Source organism: Palaemon carinicauda, chromosome 3 (assembly GCF_036898095.1).
Source record: "Palaemon carinicauda isolate YSFRI2023 chromosome 3, ASM3689809v2, whole genome shotgun sequence".
Taxonomy (NCBI): Eukaryota; Metazoa; Arthropoda; class Malacostraca; order Decapoda; family Palaemonidae; genus Palaemon; species Palaemon carinicauda.
In genome coordinates, this window is record NC_090727.1 from 145,192,380 (window position 1) to 145,214,434 (window position 22,055).

The 22,055-nt window shown below is 40.4% G+C and overlaps 1 protein-coding gene across 1 annotated transcript in view; it reads right to left on the reverse strand.

Moving 5' to 3' along the window:
- LOC137638591 (DNA repair protein REV1-like) overlaps positions 1-22,055 on the reverse strand; it is a 104,565-nt gene that overhangs the window by 17,246 nt on the left and 65,264 nt on the right. The window contains exons 10-15 of the mRNA XM_068370795.1: positions 21,522-21,588; positions 20,767-21,381; positions 19,772-19,994; positions 11,980-12,095; positions 3,252-3,509; positions 1,922-2,073 (exon numbers count right to left, since the gene is read on the reverse strand). Of these exons, the coding sequence (XP_068226896.1) occupies positions 1,922-2,073; positions 3,252-3,509; positions 11,980-12,095; positions 19,772-19,994; positions 20,767-21,381; positions 21,522-21,588 (1,431 nt within the window). The remainder of the gene's footprint in view (positions 1-1,921; positions 2,074-3,251; positions 3,510-11,979; positions 12,096-19,771; positions 19,995-20,766; positions 21,382-21,521; positions 21,589-22,055) is intronic.

The window sequence follows — 22,055 nt, forward strand, 5'->3', positions numbered from 1 at the left end:
CAACACAGATTACCAAACAATTCTTCATCACCCAAGGGGTTACTGCACTGTAATTGTTCAGTGCCACTTTCCTCTTGGTAAGGGTAGAAGAGACTCTTTAGCTATGGTAAGCAGCTCTTCTAGGAGAAGGACACTCCAAAATCAAACCACTGTTCTCTAGTCTTGGGTAGTGCCATAGCCTCTGTACCATGGCCTTTCACTGTCTTGGGTTAGAGTTCTCTTGCTTGAGGGTACACTCGAGCACACTCTCCTATCTTATTTCTCTTCCTCTTGTTTTGTTAAAGTTTTTATAGTTTATATAGGAGATATTTATTGTTGTTACTCTTCTTAGAATATTTTATTTTCCTTTTTTCCTTTCCGCACTGAGCTATTTTCCCTGTTGGAGCCCCTGGGCTTATAGCATACTGCTTTTCCAACTAGGGTTGTAGCTTAGTAAGTAATAATAATAATAATAATAATATCTATAAAACCCAAGTTTTTAAAAAAAGTTAAAATCTTAAAATCAAAGAAATTGTTAGTCCAATTAAAGGTCAAAACCCCACGGAGGCAGATGTGCACTACTGCTGTGGCCCAAGCTTCAGCAACTCCAAGAATTGTTCCTTACAGGGAGAACCCTAAAGCCCCAAGGAAGACCTAAGTTGATGGATAGCATCAAAAAAAGATAGATATCCTTTCAGGCCTGGGCACTGCTGCTTTGCTAGGGGAAGCGATAGGGCCCTCAGCTTTTAAGGCTCTTCCAGGAATCAAAAGGTCATCACTCTTGTTCATCCTCCGCAGGAGACTGAACAAGCAGAGTCAGCGGGGAGCAGACGAGGCACCAGAGAGAAGTCATGACTTCTCTGACCTCGAGGACGACCACAAGGGAGAAGAATCCCTTTCAGATTACTCTTCGTCACCTACCATACCGCTTTCTCTGGGAGGATTACCACTCCCGACACTCTCTGCAAGGACAAGTCTAAATGATGGCATTCCATCTCCAAGCAGGGTATAGGGAATGAGGACCCATCTCTCGAGCCGATAAAAAGGTCCCGCAAGCGCGATCTTCAATGCCAAAGGAAACATGCATTTTATTAGCCCTCAAAAGACGAGACACACCTTCGAAAGAGAAAAAGATAAGGCGAGTTTATAGCCAGTTCTTTATAGGGTTTACAGGAGAGCTAGACAGAAAGTCTTCACTCCACTAAGCCAAAAACAAAAATGATGTAATACACTGTTATACGTTACATAAAAAATTTATGGCTAGTTTCCAGCTTTGCCAGACAATATTTCCATAGTAAATAGCAAAAAGTTTGTATGCAGGAACAAATGATAGTTCAAATAATGATGGTTTTTTAGGGATATTAAGAAGATCCTTCAGAAGTTTGCTTAAATCAGCCAATTTGGTATGCATAGACGGTACTGTCACTCTACATGTAAATGTAAACAATGGAAAAGATTAATATTTGCCGTTTTATTCCTTAATATGATACTAGTATGCAAATATGAAATGCATTATTATTGGATACAGTTACATGAAGAAACAGTTTCATCAAAATCCTGTTTATACAAAATATAGTACTGAACTCATTTTTTATCACAGTGAATGGATACATAGTTTGTTCAATGATGCAGCCTGGTCCAAGAGTACATATGCTAATTTTATATCTCGTGTGTGATACGACCCCCTTGAAATTAGTCACATGATACACAAGTACATACAGTACTAAAAGCAATTAAAAAATTTTCAAGTGAAAAAATGGATATCAGTGTTACAGCTTTACTTCAAGCAGTATTCACTTACATAATTAAATCTAATGATCTAAAAAATAAATATACTTTTATATAATTCAAATTTTAATTATTGTACCTAAAAACACACATTAATGTACCTATCTATCTATCTATAATGTATATTTTATAATAAAATGAAAATTTTACTTGCCTGTAAAGGTACTTGATGAGGAGGTCAACTTTCTCCAGATCTCTATAAACAATAAGGTTACTATAATATGATGCTATTATATCCACATCTTCCTCATCTGGATTAGGGCAAGATGACACCCATTCACGAATAAAGTTTTTCACCTCGGTCAGCTGTAAAAATACAACAAAAGAACTCCATGTAAACTTGTATTACATAATTTTTTTACACTAATTTTTTCATCACCTGGTAATTACTCATTGCATTTACCCATAACCTCAATCTCCTACCAATTCCTAATTCAAGGTACACATACTACTCATAATAATCTCTGCAACTTTAATCCTCCATTTCCTTTGCAGGCAATTATAAGGCATTGGTTTTGTTGTCTTGCTATATTTTTATTTTATAAAACCTGTGTTTAAAATATAGAAGTTTTAAAAGTTTTAATTTTACTTTTATGTTTTCTCACCTTCTGTTTTGTGATAGCTGTACAGGCCTTGGGGCATAAAAGTAGGCATGATGTATGGGTGACTATACGACCACCATTTTACACACCTTGTGATGGTTATCCCCGATTTTAATATAAATTTGTAACTTTCACCTACTATGGATGTAGAGGTTAGCATTTGTTACATTAAGAGTGGTGAAAATTAACTCTATAAAAGGCCCTCAGCAGCCAATTGGTCCTTATGATTATTAGTCATGCCATTTTTGTCAAATGGGATCCAGTCTCTTATGTCCTTGTATACTAGACATACAGTATTGTAAATCAATTTTCAATAACTTGTTGATACAGTATTATACTGATCTGCTCTCATATCCTATCCCCCAACTTTATTTTTCTATAACTTCCTGAACTATATATTATTTACCCTATACAGTATCTTATATGAATATTTGAACATTATGATGTACAGCAATATAATGATTCTAATGATCATCCTTTTCTTCTGAAATCTCTTAACAGTTAACTATACTTGGTATCTGTAGTAGTCTTTTCAATGTACTATTTGCACATTACTAAAATTTATTGAAAATCTAATCCAACAATATAATCTAATAGTGTAATGTTTTCCTTTACTCTTCATGTTGGACACGTTATTGTCCAAAGGCAGGGTATTAAGTAAAGCATTTAATAATCAGAGGCAAGTTAAATTTTTTTCAAATCCTCTCTTCAACCTACCATTGCTCTGGTTGTATAAACATTCATAAGTTTCAATTTTTTCATAAAAACATGGATTTGAAACAAAAATATGGATGAGCAAAACAAAATATAAGCCATGACTATTTCAATGTACCTTAGTCATATAACTCATCTCTAAAATGACTTGCAAATCATATTTCTCACCTCTACTGCACCACATAATTGGGGAATTTCCTCCTTTGTCTCTTGAACAGAAGTTCTGTTATCCTCGTTTTTCTGACTCGACACAGAAGTGTACAAACTGCTGTCAACACTCTCCTGACTTGAATTATCTTCTACATATGGGACACCTGTGCTTAATTCCTTGGAGGGTACTAAAGGAGTCTTTACCTTGGACTTCACAGGGCTTTTCTTGTTACGATTATTTGCAGACTTTGGTGGTCTTCCCCTTTTCTTTCCAGTCTGTAAAAAAAATATAATGTAAAATAATTTTGCTAAGAAATCCACAAAATGAATACTAATAATTTAGCCATGATATAAATGAATTATATAGTCAGCAGTAAGTTTGGAGATCTTATAGAAAAAAAAATGAAAGATTATAGCCGACTTTCCCCATCATGAAAACTACCTTTGTCAAAAGCTTTCTATAAAAGCCCTTAGTTGGATATGTTAAGCATAGGGTGACAAGAGATTCAAGAAAAACAAAATTTTAATAATAAAATGTTATTTTTTTACCTGCTTGATACGGTGTTCATATGGCTGCTTCTTGGGAAGCAAAGTTTATATCAATATTCTTAGATTGGTAGCAATTAAATTGAATATCATAATCTAAACAAGTAGACCCGGTTGCTGGAGGCCTTTTGAACCGAAAGGCTTAAACATATCCATTATAATACTCTGTCAGTTCCATGTTGACATGCAACAAAGCAAGAAACTGACCGTAATTTGGAACTAGATTGACAATGATCAGTCTAGTAGGGTAAAAGGCCTAGGAACTAAACAGGAAATCAAAATATCAGCCTTACACTGGATTTAGATTAATTTATAAAACTCATCCAAATTAACCATATATCTAAAGTAATTTATTTTGATTTATTATATAGTCTACCTTAAAGATTAATTTAAAATCTTTGTGATAATATACTGGCAAAACTTTACCAAATGTTTTTCGAACAATTACCTGCTACGTACAGAAACTGATGTGTACAAAATAAGAGGCATGCGAGGTACTAAACCCTACATTTACTATTATCATTACAACTGGCAAAGTTACAACCCTAGCTGAAAAAGCAGTATGCTATAAGCCAAAGGGCTCCAACAGAAAAAATAGCCCAGGATGGTAAGGAAATAAACTATATAAGTAGTAATGAATAAAGAAATAAATAAAATATCTTGAATATCAGTAATAACGTTAAAACAGATCTGTCATATATAGACTACGAAAAAGACTTGTGTCAGTTTGTTCAACATAAAAACATTTGCAACAAATTTGAACTTCTGTAGTTCCACTAATTCAACTGCCTGATTAGGAAGATCATTCATAATCTGGTCACAGCTGAGCAAAACTTCTAGAAAACTGTAGTGTTCAGCCTTATGATAGAGAAGGCAAGATTTAGAATTAACTGCATATTTAGGAAGGTACAGTCCGAGAAGACTTAAATACAAAGGATGGTCAAAATTATGAAAAATTGCCCACAATATATATAAAGAACTGAAAGATTGTGCTACAGAATGATATCCAGATTAGGAATAAGAAATTTGATACTGTATTACTATTATTACTAGCTAAGCTAGAACCCTAGTTTGAAAAGCAGGATTTTATAAGCCCAAAGGCTCCAGCCCAGTGAGGAAAGGAACTAAGGAAACAGATAGAATTGTGTGCCTGAGTGTACCCTTAAGCAACAGAACTCCAACCCAAGAAAGTGGGTGCACATAGTACAGAGGCTATGTCACTACCCAAGATTACAGAACAATAGTTTGATTTTGGAGCCTTCATCTAGAAGAGCTGCTTGCCATAACTAAAGAGTCTCTTCTACCCTTACCAAGTGGTAAGTAGCCAATTAACAATTAACAGTGCAGTAGTTAGACCCTTGTTTGAAGAGAAATGTTTTTGGTTATCTTAGCATTGTCAGGTGTTTGAGGAAAAAGGATAATATGTAAGGAATAGGCCACACTATATGGCTTATGTGTAGGCAAAGGAAAAATGAGCCATAACCAGAGAGGGATTCAGTGTAGTACCATCTGGTCAAAAAACCCAGCAACTCTCTAGTGGTAGTTCCTCAAAAGGTGGGTGGTGCATAAGTAAAGCTAGACTTCAGTTAGTTGTCTAACAAATTGAGAGGAGAGCAGCTGAAGACCAGACAGGAAAAAAATACTTTAAACATGGTACTGTAGAATGAAAGAATTAAAATATTTCTTCAGAAAAGATTGATCACTGAAAATCTTAAAAGACTTTCTAAATAAGCCAATTTTTTTTTTTTTTTTTTTTTTTTTTGTGTAACTGAAGAAGAAACATTATCAATGAAGAGATCTAGATGCTGAGGAGCCACTGTCCTAAGCCTACTTACAATCATATTTTGAGTTTTGTTAGGGTTCAATTTCATGTATCATAATTTGCACCGTGCACTAATTTTAGCTACATCTCTACAGGAATCAGTATCCCCAGATCTAAGTTCAATAATGATGCTAAAAATAGACCCAACTACTCCCAACTATTTGAGTTTAAAAACAAGGGCTTCATGAGTAACATAGTCAAAGGCAGCACTAAAATCAAGGTGAATCAAAAGAACACCCTGACCACAAACAAACCATTTCTGTACAGCACTGGAAATTGTAAAAGGGCGTCCCATGCTCCAATGCCATTGCAAAAGCCAAATTGCAAACAAAGGAACAGATTATTACCTTCAGCATATCTATTATAAGTTTTGCCAAAAGACATTCTAAAACTTTAGATAACGTGAGTTACAGAAATTAGGCAGCAATTAGCAGGGCTAGAGCTACCACAAATACATTTACCTAATGGAGTAACATTACCAATTCTCTAACTAACGCAAAAAGAACCTCGTCTTGTTAACTAACAGGAAATATCAGACGACTTAGGAGTTATGAAATTAGTGATGTCCCCTCCATAGTCATCAAGGTCCACTGAGTGCGTTTAAAATTCAGAGGACCAAAAAGCTCAACTAATTAGTTTAGCCTCAAGAGAACAGGAATGAGGAAGATCCACTTTCCCATTACTATACTCTTATTGTTACACACCAGCCAAAAGGGTTGCCTTTTTCTTTGGACAGTAGGTGGCAGAGCCATTGTAAGAGAATGGCGCACATACATTTAAAAGATAAAAGAGATAAAATTGTACTAATTTAGTGAATATTCATACAAAAAGAGAAGCATTAGTCCGAGGGAATCGTATGATTTGTCATGTCAACCACAAGACAACAAAATACTGTACAGTACAGTAAGTAAAGAGCGCTTATTTTACGAGCGGAGTAATTAACATCTCGACTAACATTTCCACACCAAAGGGATAAGCAGAAGTTTAGAGGCACTTCAACAACGGGAGAGATATAACGATGTAGGCTACCATCTAAGTCTTCAGCCTCACAAAATCTAGGAGTCTAAAAGAGTGGCTAGAAATGTGAGTGTGATAGTTATTCTTTAGAGGGTTACAAGTAAATACAGTAAAGAATTTGAGGCCTAGCAAGAGAATCTATAACCTGGGAGATACAGTGTACCACCAGAACAGTTACTGAATGGTGTATTAGAACCACTAGTTATAATTTGAGCAATTTTCTTATTTCCGAGCTACACAAAGTTTCAGTAATGGCTTTTCATTCCAAATATAACAGACTCAACTAGTTAGGTTATAGTAAAGACGAAGCTTGGAGTGGCAGTACCGTCATCACTCCCTCTATAAATAACAAGCCTAGCTTTCTCTGCTCAAGAAAGCCTTCTAAACACTAGAATTAAATGCAAAGGGAAGTACAGTACCTCAAGTACATTTTCCATATTATTCAGTGTGCATTTAAACTATTTTGTTTAATAGCAGTAATGATGGGTTCAAAAGAGGGCATAATATTCTATAAGAAGGTTACGTAACTGATTACAGTGGAACCTCTACATACGAATTTAATCCGTTCCAGAACCAACATCGGATGTAGAAATTGTTCGGATGTCGAAACGAATTTTCCCATAAGAATACATTGAAATAGGATTAATCCGTGGTTGAGCCCAAAAACCTATGATAACTTCTTAATAAACTACTACACATAATTTTCCCATGAGAATAATGAACACTAAATTAGATAATAGACATGTAAATAAGAAGAATAGACATGTAAATAAGAAGAATAGACATGTAAATAAGAAGAATTAGCAAAAAATTATAAATAAGAAACGGGTTTTTAGCATCACTTTACCTTAGAAACTCCAGCGCAGGTGTTGTTCGTCTTCGCTACGCAGAGAGGAGAGAGGAGACGGACGGACGGCGAGGAGGTAGAGAGGTTAACTACGATAAACGTAACACTACCGTAACTTATTCTAACTTACACTAAGTGAACTTTAACATAACTTAGCTTATTTTTTTTTTTATTTTTAAATTTTATATTTTTTTTTACATTTTCTTTTTTTCTTTTTGATGATTACGTAATTTTAATCACTATCACTTACATTTAAAATTGACTGAATTTCTTTTGCTTCACTCTTTTCCGTTTTCTGTGTTTCACTTTCTTCCTCTTCACTCTTTGCCGTTTTCTTCGGTTCACTTACATCCTCTTCATCGCGAGTTCGCTTCGCAGTTTTTTTAAAGAAAGCATCGATAGATAATTGCTTGGTACGGCTTTTCAGAATGTTTCGAAAGTGAGTTAGGCAAACATCATCGAATTGAGAAACTACACGACAAACCTGCAATTTCTTTGGATGGTATTTGTCGATGAAGTCGACCACGTCTTGATATTTTCCTAACACCTCTTTTATTTGCGCTGAACCTAACACATGTTCTACCTCCTCGCTCTCTTCCTCGTCATCACTCATGTGCTCCGACATAGCATGGAGTTCCTTGAGCTCATCCGTCGTCAGTTCGTCGTGATGTTCGGCGACGAGTTCCGTAACGTCATCTGCGTTGACCTCCAGACCCATGGACTTGCCAAGGGAGACTATTTCCTCTACGGCTTCCGCTGCACCGACCACGGGATCAGGTTCGGGGTCAAAACCCTCGAAATCTCGGGGAGAAACTGCATCAGGCCACAGCTTCTTCCATGCAGAATTGAGGGTCCGTCGAGTTAATCCCACCCAAGCCTGATCTATGATCTTCAAGCAGTGCACGATGTTGAAGTGGCCCCTCCAAAATTCACGCAAAGTTAAGTTGGTGCTTTGCGTGACATTAAAGCACTGCTTGAATAAGTGCTTGGTGTACAGCTTCTTAAAATTAGAGATGACTTGCTGGTCCATGGGCTGGAGGATAGAGGTGGTATTTGGTGGAAGATACAGCACCTTTATGAACTTGAATTCATCGAAGATATCATCTTCAAGTCCGGGGGGGTGAGCGGGTGCATTGTCAAGGCATAGCAGGCACTTTAAAGGAAATTTCTGCTCATGAAGATACTTCTTCACAGAAGGACCAAAAACTTGGTTTACCCATTGCACAAAGAATTGCCTAGTGACCCAGGCCTTCGAGTTGGATCGCCAGAAAACATGAAGCTGATCCTTATCGACGTTGTGTGCTTTAAAGGCCCTAGGGTTCTCCGAATGATAAACAAGCAAGGGCTTGACTTTAAAGTCCCCGCTAGCGTTGGCACATAGAGCAAGAGTCAACCGATCCTTCATTGGCTTATGCCCAGGCAATTTCTTCTCTTCGGCAGTGATGTAGGTTCGACTCGGCATCTTCTTCCAAAACAGCCCGGTTTCATCACAATTGAACACCTGCTGCTCTACGTAGCCTTCTTCCTTTACGATATTTTCGAAGTTCTTAACAAAGTCAGCTGCAGCCTTTGTGTCCGCACTAGCAGCCTCTCCGTGGCGAACAACTGAATGAATCCCGGACCGTTTCTTAAATTTCTCGAACCAGCCACGAGATGCCTTGAAATCATCTGAGGAAGGCTCGGTTGAACTCTCCCCAGCATCACCCCCAGAGCTCTCCTCCTTCAAGTCCGTAAAGATGGCGTGCGCCTTCTCGCAGATAACGGTTTCGGTGATGGTGTCGCCAACGATCTCTCTATCCTTAATTCACACTAGTAGAAGTCGTTCCATCTCTTCTATGATAGGGGTACGGCGTTTGGAAATTATAGTGATCCCCTTAAAAGGTTTCACTGCTTTAATAGCTTCCTTCTGTTTAAGGATTGTCGAGATCGTCGACATATACGGCCATACTGTTTAGCAAGTTCACTCACGCGGATGCCACGCTCATGTTTTTCAATAATTTCCTGCTTAATTTCTATAGAAAGCATTTCCTTCTTCCTTTTCTCACCACTACCACTACCACTGGCAAAACTAAGCCTTTTTGGACCCATGATTTACGTAAATTATCGTTAATGGATGCACGTAAAAAATCACGATTAAATCACAGTTAATATCAGAACGCACAGAGCACAACCGCAAGAAGCCGACGAGAACAGAGGACTGACCCAAGCCGCGCTAATTGAGCGTCCCTCCGAGGTCGATGTGCTGCCTTCTATCGGCGGAAATAAAAAACACTTCAGGCGCTATGAGCACCGACTACGCGTACGAGTATTGTTTACTTCGGGTGTCGAAAAAAACATTCGGGTGTAGAGTCGGAACGTGTTCGAATTGTACTTCGCGTGTCGAAAAATTCGGATACAACCGGTACGACGAAAATTGCTACTTCGTGTGTCGAAATAAAATTCGGGTGTAGAGTCAAAAATTTGCTCGAATTTTACTTCGGATGTTGGAAAATTCGGATGTAGATACGTTCGGATGTAGAGGTTCCACTGTAGTCTTATACAAGTTAAAACGCCTTGAGGTATTGAAGATTTAAGAACCAAACAAAACTAGACTTTACAATCGAACAGATTTAGTGAATCTTTATACCAAGTGGCCATTCTCAATAATAGTAATAACCATCTAAAGACACATCAACAACAAGAATTGAGAGGTATGTACTGTATAGTCTTAGAAACAGCTATCTTTGAATAATTTGAGGAAAAAGCCACATTAGAACTTAGCTATAAACAAAGTATAAGGTAGTTTTATCATAAGACTCAGGTGCGCTTAACACACACATTCATCGTTTATAACTAGTACACTAGTGCTCCCATCAGATGGGAGAAGTACAAGAGGAAGGCCAAGGTTTGGGTGGATGGATGGAGTGAAGAAAGCTCTGGGTGATAGGAGGATAGATGTGAGAGAGGCAAGAGAGCGTGCTAGAAATAGAAATGAATGGCGAGCGATTGTGACGCAGTTCCGGTAGGCCCTGCTGCTGCCTCCGATGCCTTAGATGACCGCGGAGGTAGCAGCAGTAGGGAATTCAGCATTATGAAGCTTCATCTGTGGTGGATAACGTGGGAGGGTGGGCTGTGGCACCCTAGCAGTACCAGCTGAACTCGGTTGAGTCCCTTGTTAGGCTGGAGGAACGTAGAGAGTAGAGGTCCCCTTTTTTGTTTTGTTTCATTTGTTGATGTCGGCTACCCCCAAAAATTGGGGGAAGTGCCTTGGTATATGTATGTATGTACACTAGTGCTACACTTATGTTGAGGCTCCAGAACAAGAGGTATAGCCTATGTAACAGTACCTCCCAAGAAAGTGATGCATTATTTGTGAATTAAACTTTTCATTATTTTGACTATAGTTCTTTACTGAATACAAATAACCCACTATAATATTTCAGTCTCCTTTAAAGCCAGACTCATAAGGGTAATAAAAACACGAGCATTATAAATTACCCTAATAATGTAAATCTGTGATGAGTTAAGTGTCCAAGCTTACAAGCAAATGAAAATGCACTGTCAACCAGAAAATTATGCAATCAATAAGCTTCATCCGATACATCACCTATGACAAAAGAAAAAAAAGAGAGCTTCTATATGAGACCACATCTCCCAAATCAAAACGATGTTGTTTATGAGCTCTCACTTTAGCGAGAGGATGGATATAAGCATTCAGACTACCTAATCAGTCTTCTGACTTTCAATCTAGAAGTCTAGAAGAAAGAATAGGGATGCAGAACTGCAAGGGTTTAGCTGCAGAAGGATCTAAAGTCCTTAAAGAATTTGAGACTCTACAAGAGGAGCTCAACTCTAAAAGGCACAGTAAACATTCAGAACCCTTACTGAAGAAACACTCAAGTAATTATGCCCATTAGACCCAATTGTAGAAGTCAGGTTAGAGTAAGGAACCAGACAGGCAAGTCCGATTTACCACCCAGAAGAGAAGGATTGCTGGCCTCCTGAGAATAACAAAGGAAATTGACCAAATTAAGATAGACAAATGATCATCACTAACTTGGCTGGTGAGTGAGTATTGGCATGTCGTATTGCTATCAACTCAGCGAAAAACAGCTATTCTCTCTTTAATTATTTGAACTAAAAATACCTGTCTCTCTTTGGTCGTGATTGAAAGGCAGTAATTTTGCTAATAATGTCGAAGCTTAACCACTGTGCAGCGTATACTCTCCATTTCCATAAATACTAGGTTAAAACATTTTCCCCTGAGGGGAATTAGTTTGTATTAACACAGGATACCAAATATCTGAAATTAATCATTTAAACCTAGCCTACTTCAAGTCAGCAATATGAACATCAGGTTAACATACAAAATAAAATATCAAATTTCTGTTTTTGCAAACTTAATTTTTTTACATCATTCTCCTTAATCAATGAATAATAAAATTTCTGCCATTCAAGTTTATGAAATTTTGGGTGTACAGTATTGCAAAAGTTTTCTTGGGAAAAATTTGAGTAAAACAATTTGCATTCTTTACCGTGACTTGCTGAGTGGGCATACCTCTGCCATTTGATTTCTCTAAAACCATCTTCCTAAGATCATTTGCCCCTGTGTGACCTCTAGAGTTGCTCTTTACTCCACTTTGAAAGATACCTGGAAAAAAACATATTTACAATACCTTTTACTGTAAACAGTTGAAAAAAGTTATGAAAGCCTGCCACATCCATAATTGCTTAAACAACCATCTAATCTAATATATATCACATTAAGCCTACAGACAAAAATGTTATTTTTATTAATAAAATAAATTTTTGAATATACTTACCCGATAATCATGTAGCTGTCAACTCCGTTGCCCGACAGAATTCTATGGAGGGATACGCCAGCTATCACAATACTAGAAGGGGGTGTACTTACCAGCGCCACCTGTGGCCAGGTACTCAATCATTTGTTGTTGACACCTCCTCAATTATTCCTCGGTCCACTGGTTCTCTCTGGGGAGGAAAGGGAGGGTCGATTAAATCATGATTATCGGGTAAGTATATTCAAAAATTTATTTTATTAATAAAAATAACATTTTTCAATATTAAACTTACCCGATAATCATGTAGCTGATTCACACCCAGGGAGGTGGGTGAAAACCAGTGTACATGATTAAAGGATAGCTAAGTATCCCATATTTCATATAACAGTTATCTCAAATAACAATGAAATAATAAGTACCTGGTAAGGAAGTCGAATAGAACCGTTACTCTGCCTTTTATTTAAAGTTCGTCTTCCTTACTGAGCGCAGCGTTCCTCTTGGAGGCTGAATCAACCCAAAGGTGCCAAAGTACACGGGGTTGCAACCCCTACTAAAGGACCTCTACCAAACCTTTAACCCAGGCGCTTCTCAAGAATGAATAGACCACCCGCCAAATCCAAGGATGCGGAAGGCTTCTTAGCCTACCGTAACAACCATAAAAACAACAATAAAAGTATTCAAGAGAAAGGTTAAAAAAGGTTATGGGATTAAGGGAATGTAGTGGCTGAGCCCTCACCTACTACTGCACTCGCTGCTACGAATGGTCCCAGGGTGTAGCAGTTCTCGTAAAGAGACTGGACATCTTTCAGATAAAATGATGCAAACACTGACTTGCTCCTCCAATAGGTTGCATCCATTATGCTCTGCAGAGAACGGTTTTTATTAAAGGCCAACGAAGTAGCTACAGCTCTTACTTCGTGGGTCCTTACCTTCAGCAATGCAAGGTCTTCCTCCTTTAAGTGAGAATGTGCTTCTCTGATCAGAAGCCTTATATAGTACGAAAGCCCATTCTTGGACATGGGTCTCGAGGGTTTCTTGATGGCACACCATAAGGCTTCTGACTGTCCTCGAATAGGTTTAGACCTCTTCAGATAATATTTGAGAGCTCTGACAGGGCAAAGAACTCTCTCTAGTTCGTTACCTACCATGTTGGAGAGGCTAGGTATTTCGAACGATCTAGGCCAAGGACGTGAAGGAAGCTCGTTCTTTGCTAGGAATCCAAGCTGAAAAGAACATGTTGCAGATTCGGTTGTGAAACCAATGTTCTTGCTGAAGGCATGAACCTCACTGACTCTCTTAGCTGTTGCAAGGCAAACGAGAAAAGCAGTCTTGAGGGTAAGATCCTTGAAGGAAGCTGACTGGAGAGGTTCGAACCTAGATGTCATAAGGAACCTTAAGACTACGTCTAGATTCCAGCCTGGAGTGGAAAGACGACGTTCTTTAGACGTCTCAAAAGACTTGAGAATGTCTTGAAGGTCCTTGTTGGAAGACAGGTCCAAACCCCTGTGGCGGAGAACTGAGGCCAACATGCTCCTATATCCTTTAATCGTAGGTGTTGAAAGGGATCTCTCATTCCTAAGATGAAGAAGGAAGTCAGCTATTTGGATCACAGAGGTATTGGTAGAGGATATTGAATTGGCTCTACACCAGCTTCGGAAGACCTCCCACTTAGACTGGTAGACTCTACGAGTGGAAATTCTTCTAGCTCTGGCAATCGCACTGGCTGCCTCCTTCGAAAAGCCTCTAGCTCTAGCGAATCTTTCGACAGTCTGAAGGCAGTCAGCCGAAGAGCGTGGAGGTTTGGATGCAACCTGTCTACGTGTGGTTGACGTAGAAGGTCCACTCTTAGAGGTAGAGTCCTGGGGAAGTCGACTAGCCATTGAAGTACCTCTGTGTACCATTCTCTTGCAGGCCAAAGGGGAGCAACCAGCGTCAGCCGTGTCCCTTCGTGCGAGACGAATTTCTGCAGAACTTTGTTTATTATCTTGAACGGAGGGAATGCGTACAGGTCGAGATGGGACCAGTTCAGAAGAAAAGCATCCACATGAACCGCTGCAGGGTCTGGAACAGGGGAACAATAAAGCGGAAGTCTCTTGGTTATGGAGGTGGCAAACAGATCTATGGTAGGTTGACCCCACAAGGTCCAAAGTCTGTTGCACACACTCTTGTGGAGGGTCCATTCCGTGGGAATGACCTGATTCCTTCTGCTGAGGCGATCCGCTGAAACATTCATATCGCCCTGGATGAACCTCGTGACCAGAGAGAGGTTTAGACCTCTTGACCAAATGAGGAGGTCCCTTGCGATCTCGTAAAGGCTCCTCGAATGGGTCCCTCCTTGCTTGGAGATGTAAGCCAAGGCTGTGGTGTTGTCTGAATTCACCTCCACCACTTTGCCTAGCAGGAGGGACTTGAAGTTCAACAGGGCTAGATGAACTGCTAACAGTTCCTTGCAGTTGATGTGGAGTAATCCTTGTTCCTTGTTCCATACTCCTGAGCATTCCCGTCCGTCCAAGGTCGCACCCCAGCCCGAGTCCGATGCATCTGAGAAGAGATGAAGATGGGGGGTCTGGATGGCCAATGATAGACCCTCCTTGAGAAGGAGATTGTGCTTCCACCACAGGAGAGTGGTCTTCATCTCTTGGTTGATAGGGATAGAGACTGCTTCTAGAGTCGAGCCCTTGTCCCAATGAGCCGCAAGATGGAATTGAAGAGGGCGGAGGTGGAGTCTCCCTAGCTCGACAAACAGGGCCAGTGATGAGAGGGTCCCTGTGAGACTCATCCACTGTCTCACTGAGCAATTGCTCCTCTTCAGCATGCTCATGATGCACTCTAGGGCTTGGTTTATCCTGGGGGCCGATGGAAAAGCCCGAAAATCCCGACTCTGAATCTCCATTCCCAGGTACACAATGGATTGGGAGGGAATGAGTTGAGATTTCTCTATATTGACTAATAGACCTAGGTCTCTGATTAAATCTAAAGTCCAATTGAGGTTCTCCAGACAACGACGACTCGTGGAGGCTCTCAACAGCCAGTCGTCTAGGTAGAGGGAGGCTCTGATGTTCGATAAGTGTAGGAATTTCGCTACATTCCTCATCAGATGAGTAAAGACCATAGGAGCTGTGCTTAGGCCAAAACACAGGGCTTGGAACTGATAGACAACCTTTCCAAAAACGAATCTCAGGAAAGGTTGGGAGTCTGGATGAATGGGAACGTGAAAGTATGCATCTTTCAAGTCCAACGAGACCATCCAGTCCTCCTGTCTGACCGCTGCTAAGACCGACTTGGTCGTCTCCATCGTGAACGTCTGCTTGGTGACATACTCGTTGAGAGAGCTGACGTCCAGCACCGGTCTCCAACCTCCTGTCTTCTTGGCCACAAGAAAGAGACGGTTGTAGAAGCCCGGGGATTGATGGTCCCGGACTATAACCACTGCCTTCTTCTGCACAAGTAGCGACACCTCCTGTTGCAATGCTAGCCTCTTTTCCTCTTCTTTGTAGTTGGGAGAGAGGTTGATGGGCGATGTGGTCAGAGGTGGTTTGAGGCAGAATGGAATCCTGTAACCGTACCTCAGCCAACTGACAGACTGTGCGTCTGCACCTCTCTTCTCCCAGGCTCGCCAGAAGATCTTGAGTCTGGCTCCTACTGTTGTCTGGAGAATCTGAGAGTCAGTTCTTTCCCTTAGATGTCCTGGATCCTTTCCTAGACTTGCTCCTGTGAGAGTCTGGACGGGAGCTTCCTCGGCTGGGGGCTCTACCACGAAAGGGCGGTATGAACCTCGTAGCCGGGGTATCAGCCACTGGGGAGCGATAAGTCTTGGGGACTGAGGTGGCAACCTTAGACTTACGAGCCGATGAGGCTACAAGATCGTGCGTGTCCTTTTGTATCAGGGCAGCCGACAAGTCCTTAACTAGCTCCTCGGGAAAGAGGAACTTTGAGAGTGGAGCAAAAAGGAGTTGTGACCGTTGGCACGGTGTAATGCTGGCGGAAAGGAAGGTACACAGTTGTTCCCTTTTCTTCAACACCCCTGATACAAATAACGACGCTAGCTCACCCGATCCATCTCTGATGGCCTTATCCATGCAGGACATGATTAGCATGGCAGAATCTTTGTCCGCAGGAGAGGTTTTCTTGCTGAGGGCTCCCAGGCACCAGTCGAGAAAGTTGAACATTTCAAATGCTCTGAACAACCCTTTCAGAAAATAATCCAGGTCTGAGAAGGTCCAACAAACCTTCGAGCGTCTCATAGCAGTTCTCCGAGGCGAGTCCACCAGACTTGAGAAGTCAGCCTGGGCAGAGGCAGGTACTCCCAAGCCTGGTGCTTCCCCTGTGGCATACCAAACGCAACCTTTCGAAGCGAGCTTCGTTGGAGGGAACATGAAGGAAGTCTTGCCAAGGTGTTGTTTAGACTGCAGCCACTCCCCTAAGATCCTTAAAGCCCTCTTGGAGGATCTAGCTAGGACAAGCTTAGTATAGTTGGACTTAGCTTGTTGTACGCCCAGCGAAAACTCAGATGGAGGAGAGCGGGGAATAGCAGAGACGAAGTGGTCTGGGTAAATCTCCCTGAGTAGAGCCAAGACCTTACGAAAATCAATCGACAATGGAGAAAGCTTAGACTCTTCCACGTCTGATGAGGGATCAAGGTGTGCCTCCTCATCATCCGACACCTCATCAGCAGAGGGTAGCGAAGCGATCGGACCAGAATGCTGAACCGCAGAGTCAGAACGGGTAGGAACAATAACAGAGGTTTCCTCTTCCTGTAACTGTTGAGGGAAAACCTGAGGCTCAGACTGCAAAGGCTGAACAACAGACGAAGCAGAAGGCAGGCGCATGGGTGAAGGAGGTTGACTCCTAGCAAGAGTTGAACCCAAGGATTGCACAAGCTGAGCGGAGGACGGAGGCGGAGTAGTCCGTTCCTGTTCCTGTGAGATGAGTGGAGCATGAAGAGGTAGAGGCTGCGCAGAACAAGGTAAAGTTCTCGCAAGCTGAGGCTCCTGAGGCGCAAGTCCAGGGTGTAGAGGAGCTTGCCTTGAGGAGGGTTGAGCTCGCTGCAGCGATGGTTGAGCAGACAGACTCACGGAGGGGAGAGGTTGTTGTACCCCAACCGAGAGTTGCACCACTGGTGGAGCAGCAAGGGGAGGCGGAGGAAGAGTGGAATAACTCTCCTGATCCCAAAGCAAGGGTTGCCTTAAAGAAGGCTGAGGCTGAACACCACTGGGAACAGCGAACTCCGAAAGTGGCTCAACATCGTACGCCTGGCAGATGGTGCTGCGACCAGGCGGAGCAAGTGCAGGCTGGGCGAGCACAGGCGGAGCGAGAACAGGCGGAGGGAGTGTAGGCGGAGGAGGAGGTGCAACACTCTCAGCCCGACACTCACGCATCAAGTCCGAAAGCTGAGCTTGCATGGACTGAAGCAGGGTCCACTTGGGGTCGGCAGAAACGATAACAGACTGAGGTAAAGTCACAGTCGGGCTCTGTTTTGGCAGAACCTTACTCCTCTTGGGCGGAGTACAGTCGACAGATGACTGAGGCGAGTCAGAGCTGAGCCAATGACTGCAACCTGGCTGAGCACTCGCGGACTGGACTCTACGTTTAAGCGGTCTCGAGACCTGAGACCAACGTTTCTTCCCTGTTAGTTGATCAGCGGACGAGAATAAGACGGGCTCAATCGTCTGCAGGTGGGAGTGACGGTCTAAGGAAGACACGCCCGCAACCACCGAGGATAGTTCTGTGCGCCTAACAAGGCCTGTCGAACCCTTAAGCCCTTCGACATTGCTTCTCCCCTGGGCATGGGAGCTTGCAAGAGGTCCCGGACTGGGAGGACGACTGGCTCGCACAGAAAAATCCTCACGCACCACACTGGCACCACTAGCACTTGGCACTGCACCGACACTAGCACTCGTCACAGCACTGGCACTATTTCCACCCACTGCACTCTTGACCTTCAGTTCTTTAAGCTCGGCCATCAGAGACTTATGGTCACTTACCACTGATTCTACTTTATCTCCTAAAGCCTGAATAGCACGCAAAACAATTGACATATCAGGCGGAGGGCACACAGTAGGTTCGGGGGTAGCCACTACAGGGGTAGGAAAAGGTAGGGGATCATGAGGTGAGGAAAACATAGAAGAGTGAGAAGAACTTCTCCTAACTCTACCTCTCTCTAACTTAGATGAATATTTTAAAAGACGGACAAATTCCAATTCCGAAAGTCCGGCGCATTCCTCACATCGATTTTCTAATAGACAGGGCCTGTCCCTACAGTCAGAACAAGCGGTGTGAGGATCTACCGAGGCCTTCGGAATACGCCTATTGCAAGACCTACATCGTCTATGGGAGGGGGCTTGCGAAACGTCAGACATCTTGTTTCAAAGAGTTAGCCAAAGGGTGATCCAAAAACAAGCAAAATTCATTAACCGTTAATCAGTATTATATAAAAGCTATCTAGCTAATATAAAAAGGATTCCAGTAAAGCGACAGCCGTTAATCTGAGAGAATACTTCACCAAATATCCGTGAATAAACTCGAAGACCATAAGCGTATCCCAGAACGTCTAGCCGGAAGCACGACAGAGGAATAATTGAGGAGGTGTCAACAACAAATGATTGAGTACCTGGCCACAGGTGGCGCTGGTAAGTACACCCCCTTCTAGTATTGTGATAGCTGGCGTATCCCTCCATAGAATTCTGTCGGGCAACGGAGTTGACAGCTACATGATTATCGGGTAAGTTTAATATTGAAAATAACTCTGCCTGTTCAACTATACTAGTCTTCCAAAAAATGCATACCATAACTTTAAACACAATACCATAACCTAATGGAAACACTTAACAGGGGCTACTGAAATTAGTAATTGCTGATAAGAGAACTTATTCATTAGAGTCATAAAAACTTGAAGTTGTACAAAATAAAACCTGAAAACACTAATGAAGTAGAAGAGGACTTAAAATTTTTTGTTATCCTAACAGTAACTCATACAAGGGAGCATTACTAATACAGTAAATCATCGCTACTAGTAACCTATACACATGGCAGATAAGTCTGGAAGTGTTCTTCAAATGATAAAAAAATTACAGTACACGTCTTTCATATTTTTCCCTTAAAAGTGGGAGGAAGTATTCAGTATAGCAACCAATGACTAAGTATAGAAAGACAAATCTTTTGTGTGTTTTTACCATATTTGCCACTCACATATGCTTTATGAGTGACAATGTACAAGATACTTTAGGTTTTTACAGAATACCTTTAGCACTGGCATCATTGCTCTTTGGATTTTACTTTTCATTTATAGTTTATGACCTGGTCTCTCACTATTTTGCTGTCCAAGTTCTTGACTTCCCGTAGCTTCAATTTTACCCTCTCATTTAATTGAAAAAAATCCTTTGAACATGCCTATGTGACTTGGTGATTTTGTTTTACTGATCTAGTTATCTTATGTTTTAAAATAGACACATTTCCGTTAAAACTAATTCAGAAATTTTGCTAAGCTACACACATGCAGTGGTATTCAGAAATAGACAACACTTACCAGAAAGCGAGTGCGAAGAAGTTGGCCCTAATGCAAGACGTTTTCTATGTTCAAAATCCATTCGTAATTCCTCACGCATTTCAGCAGGTAGTGCAGCAAGAAAACTTGAATCAACCGAGTGCGAAGAAGTTGGCCCTAATGCAAGACGTTTTCTATGTTCAAAATCCATTCGTAATTCCTCACGCATTTCAGCAGGTATTGCAGCAAGAAAACTTGAATCAACCTGAGAAGTAAAATTTTAATTCAAAGTTTGGATCTCTATATAAACTAAAATAAAAACCAATGTCAATGCTAGCACCTCCATCATCCATAAATTTTCAACTTTCTATCCAAGAATACTGCAATTATTATTAGAATGACTTGAACAAACTATCATCGATAATATTACACCATGAAGAGATACACAACTACCATCAATCACCAATTATGAATTACAACATAATGCTGATGAATATTTACCACAAAAGTTTCATTAAATTTGACAATCTTGTGGTAACAACTAAGAAACGCTTAATAATGTCCAGACATATAACACTTGTATTAGAAAAAATTTAAAAACATAAGGAAGTGTATTTTAGAATGTTACATACAAAATAGATTTAAAGGCATGGTATCTTATTCATTTGTAAGGTGAAAAAGGCTTGAACAAAAAGACTTGCTGGGTCCTAAGAAAATAAAATAAAAGGCAATTCCTTCTGCTCTTTATGCACATTTTATATCTTGGGATTCTCTGCTCCTATATACAAAGAACTCCAAAATTTGAATTTGAAATAAGGAAAGGAAGTGCTTAAAAAGTGAAATGCCCTATAATAGAAAATAAAACACGGATGATCACAGTTACAAACATGGAAAAGGGCAAAACCTGCAGATAACTAAATATTTTGAAATACATTACATACCGGTACTTAATTTAATGTATTTCAATATTAAAAAACAAACATTAAAAACTTTCATTATTTTCTTATTAAAATGCCTAAAGAAGAATGAAATCTTACTTGAGAAAAACTTAATAGTGCTTCATCATCACTATTACTCAAGGCTTCCGATACAGTGGATGTAGGAATCTCTCTTTCTCGCTGTACTGTTGGGTCTCTATCTACTGACACAACCTTTAGACCTTTGGTATCTTCTGGTTGACCCTGGCTTCTGATATTACTTTCACTTGATGAATGAGATGTGCCAGGCTTTGGAGCTTTATTCATGGAACTAAATGATTCAGGGACTGAATATCCCTGCTGTCGGTATTCAGCTATTACTTGTTCTCGCAAATCCTCTGGTAATGCCATCAATACCTCCTCATCCATTGTTCCCTTATTTACAGTAGTTTTACTGCCCATCAACAAAGGTTTCACAGATACTGCTGCTGGGGATTTCTGCATACTTGTAGATGGCACAGGACTTCTACTGGGTTCAGCTTCAGATTTCAATCTTCCATCTGTAACTGTGAGGCTTGTACTTTTAGTAGAGGAGCTAGATCCTCGCTCTTTTTTATCTTCTAAGACATCAGAGAAGGAACTTTGATTTTTTGCTTTAGCTGATAGCATAAAATTCTTGATTGAGGCACTGCCTGAACTTGCACCAGAACTGTGATGACCCTCTAGCCTCGACACCTAAATATTGTATATATGTAGTTAGAGCAATTTTAAAATTCAAGGACAACAAAAAGTATATTCACAAGATGCATGTAAAAATCTCATAGAATTCTTGCGCAACTTCTACAAATACTAAAGTCCTAGCATGAACACCTCACCTGTATTCCCACACCTCGGAAATCTTGTGGAGGTACTTTGATTTGGCGGAGTAATGTCATCACTTCTCTGTTATAAAGTAAAATAAATGCAAATGAATTTGAAGCTAAAATTTAAACAATTGAAGCTATGCACACCCAATCTTTCATTAATTTTAACATAAAGTACTATAAAATCAAAAGAAAAATCAAAAGTACCATTTATATACACTGTAATGAAGCATGTATAATTTCCATCTCAAACAGTATCTTTACATCTATCAAGGTTAATGAAATTGGATACTCACTTCTTTTAATACAACAGTATAATGTAAAACCACATTTGGAAATCACATTTCTGAATGAATTTGACCAATCTTTATTCGTGGATACCCTTTATAACTATTAAAAAGTACAATATACAGTATACATAATTACAAAGTAAACAATATTTCTAAAAATTAAGCTTCGGTACTACTTTCAACAATACAGTAACAAATTCATTTACAAATTTTATGTTTTGGCTTTCATTATATTTCTTATAATTCAATGAGAATT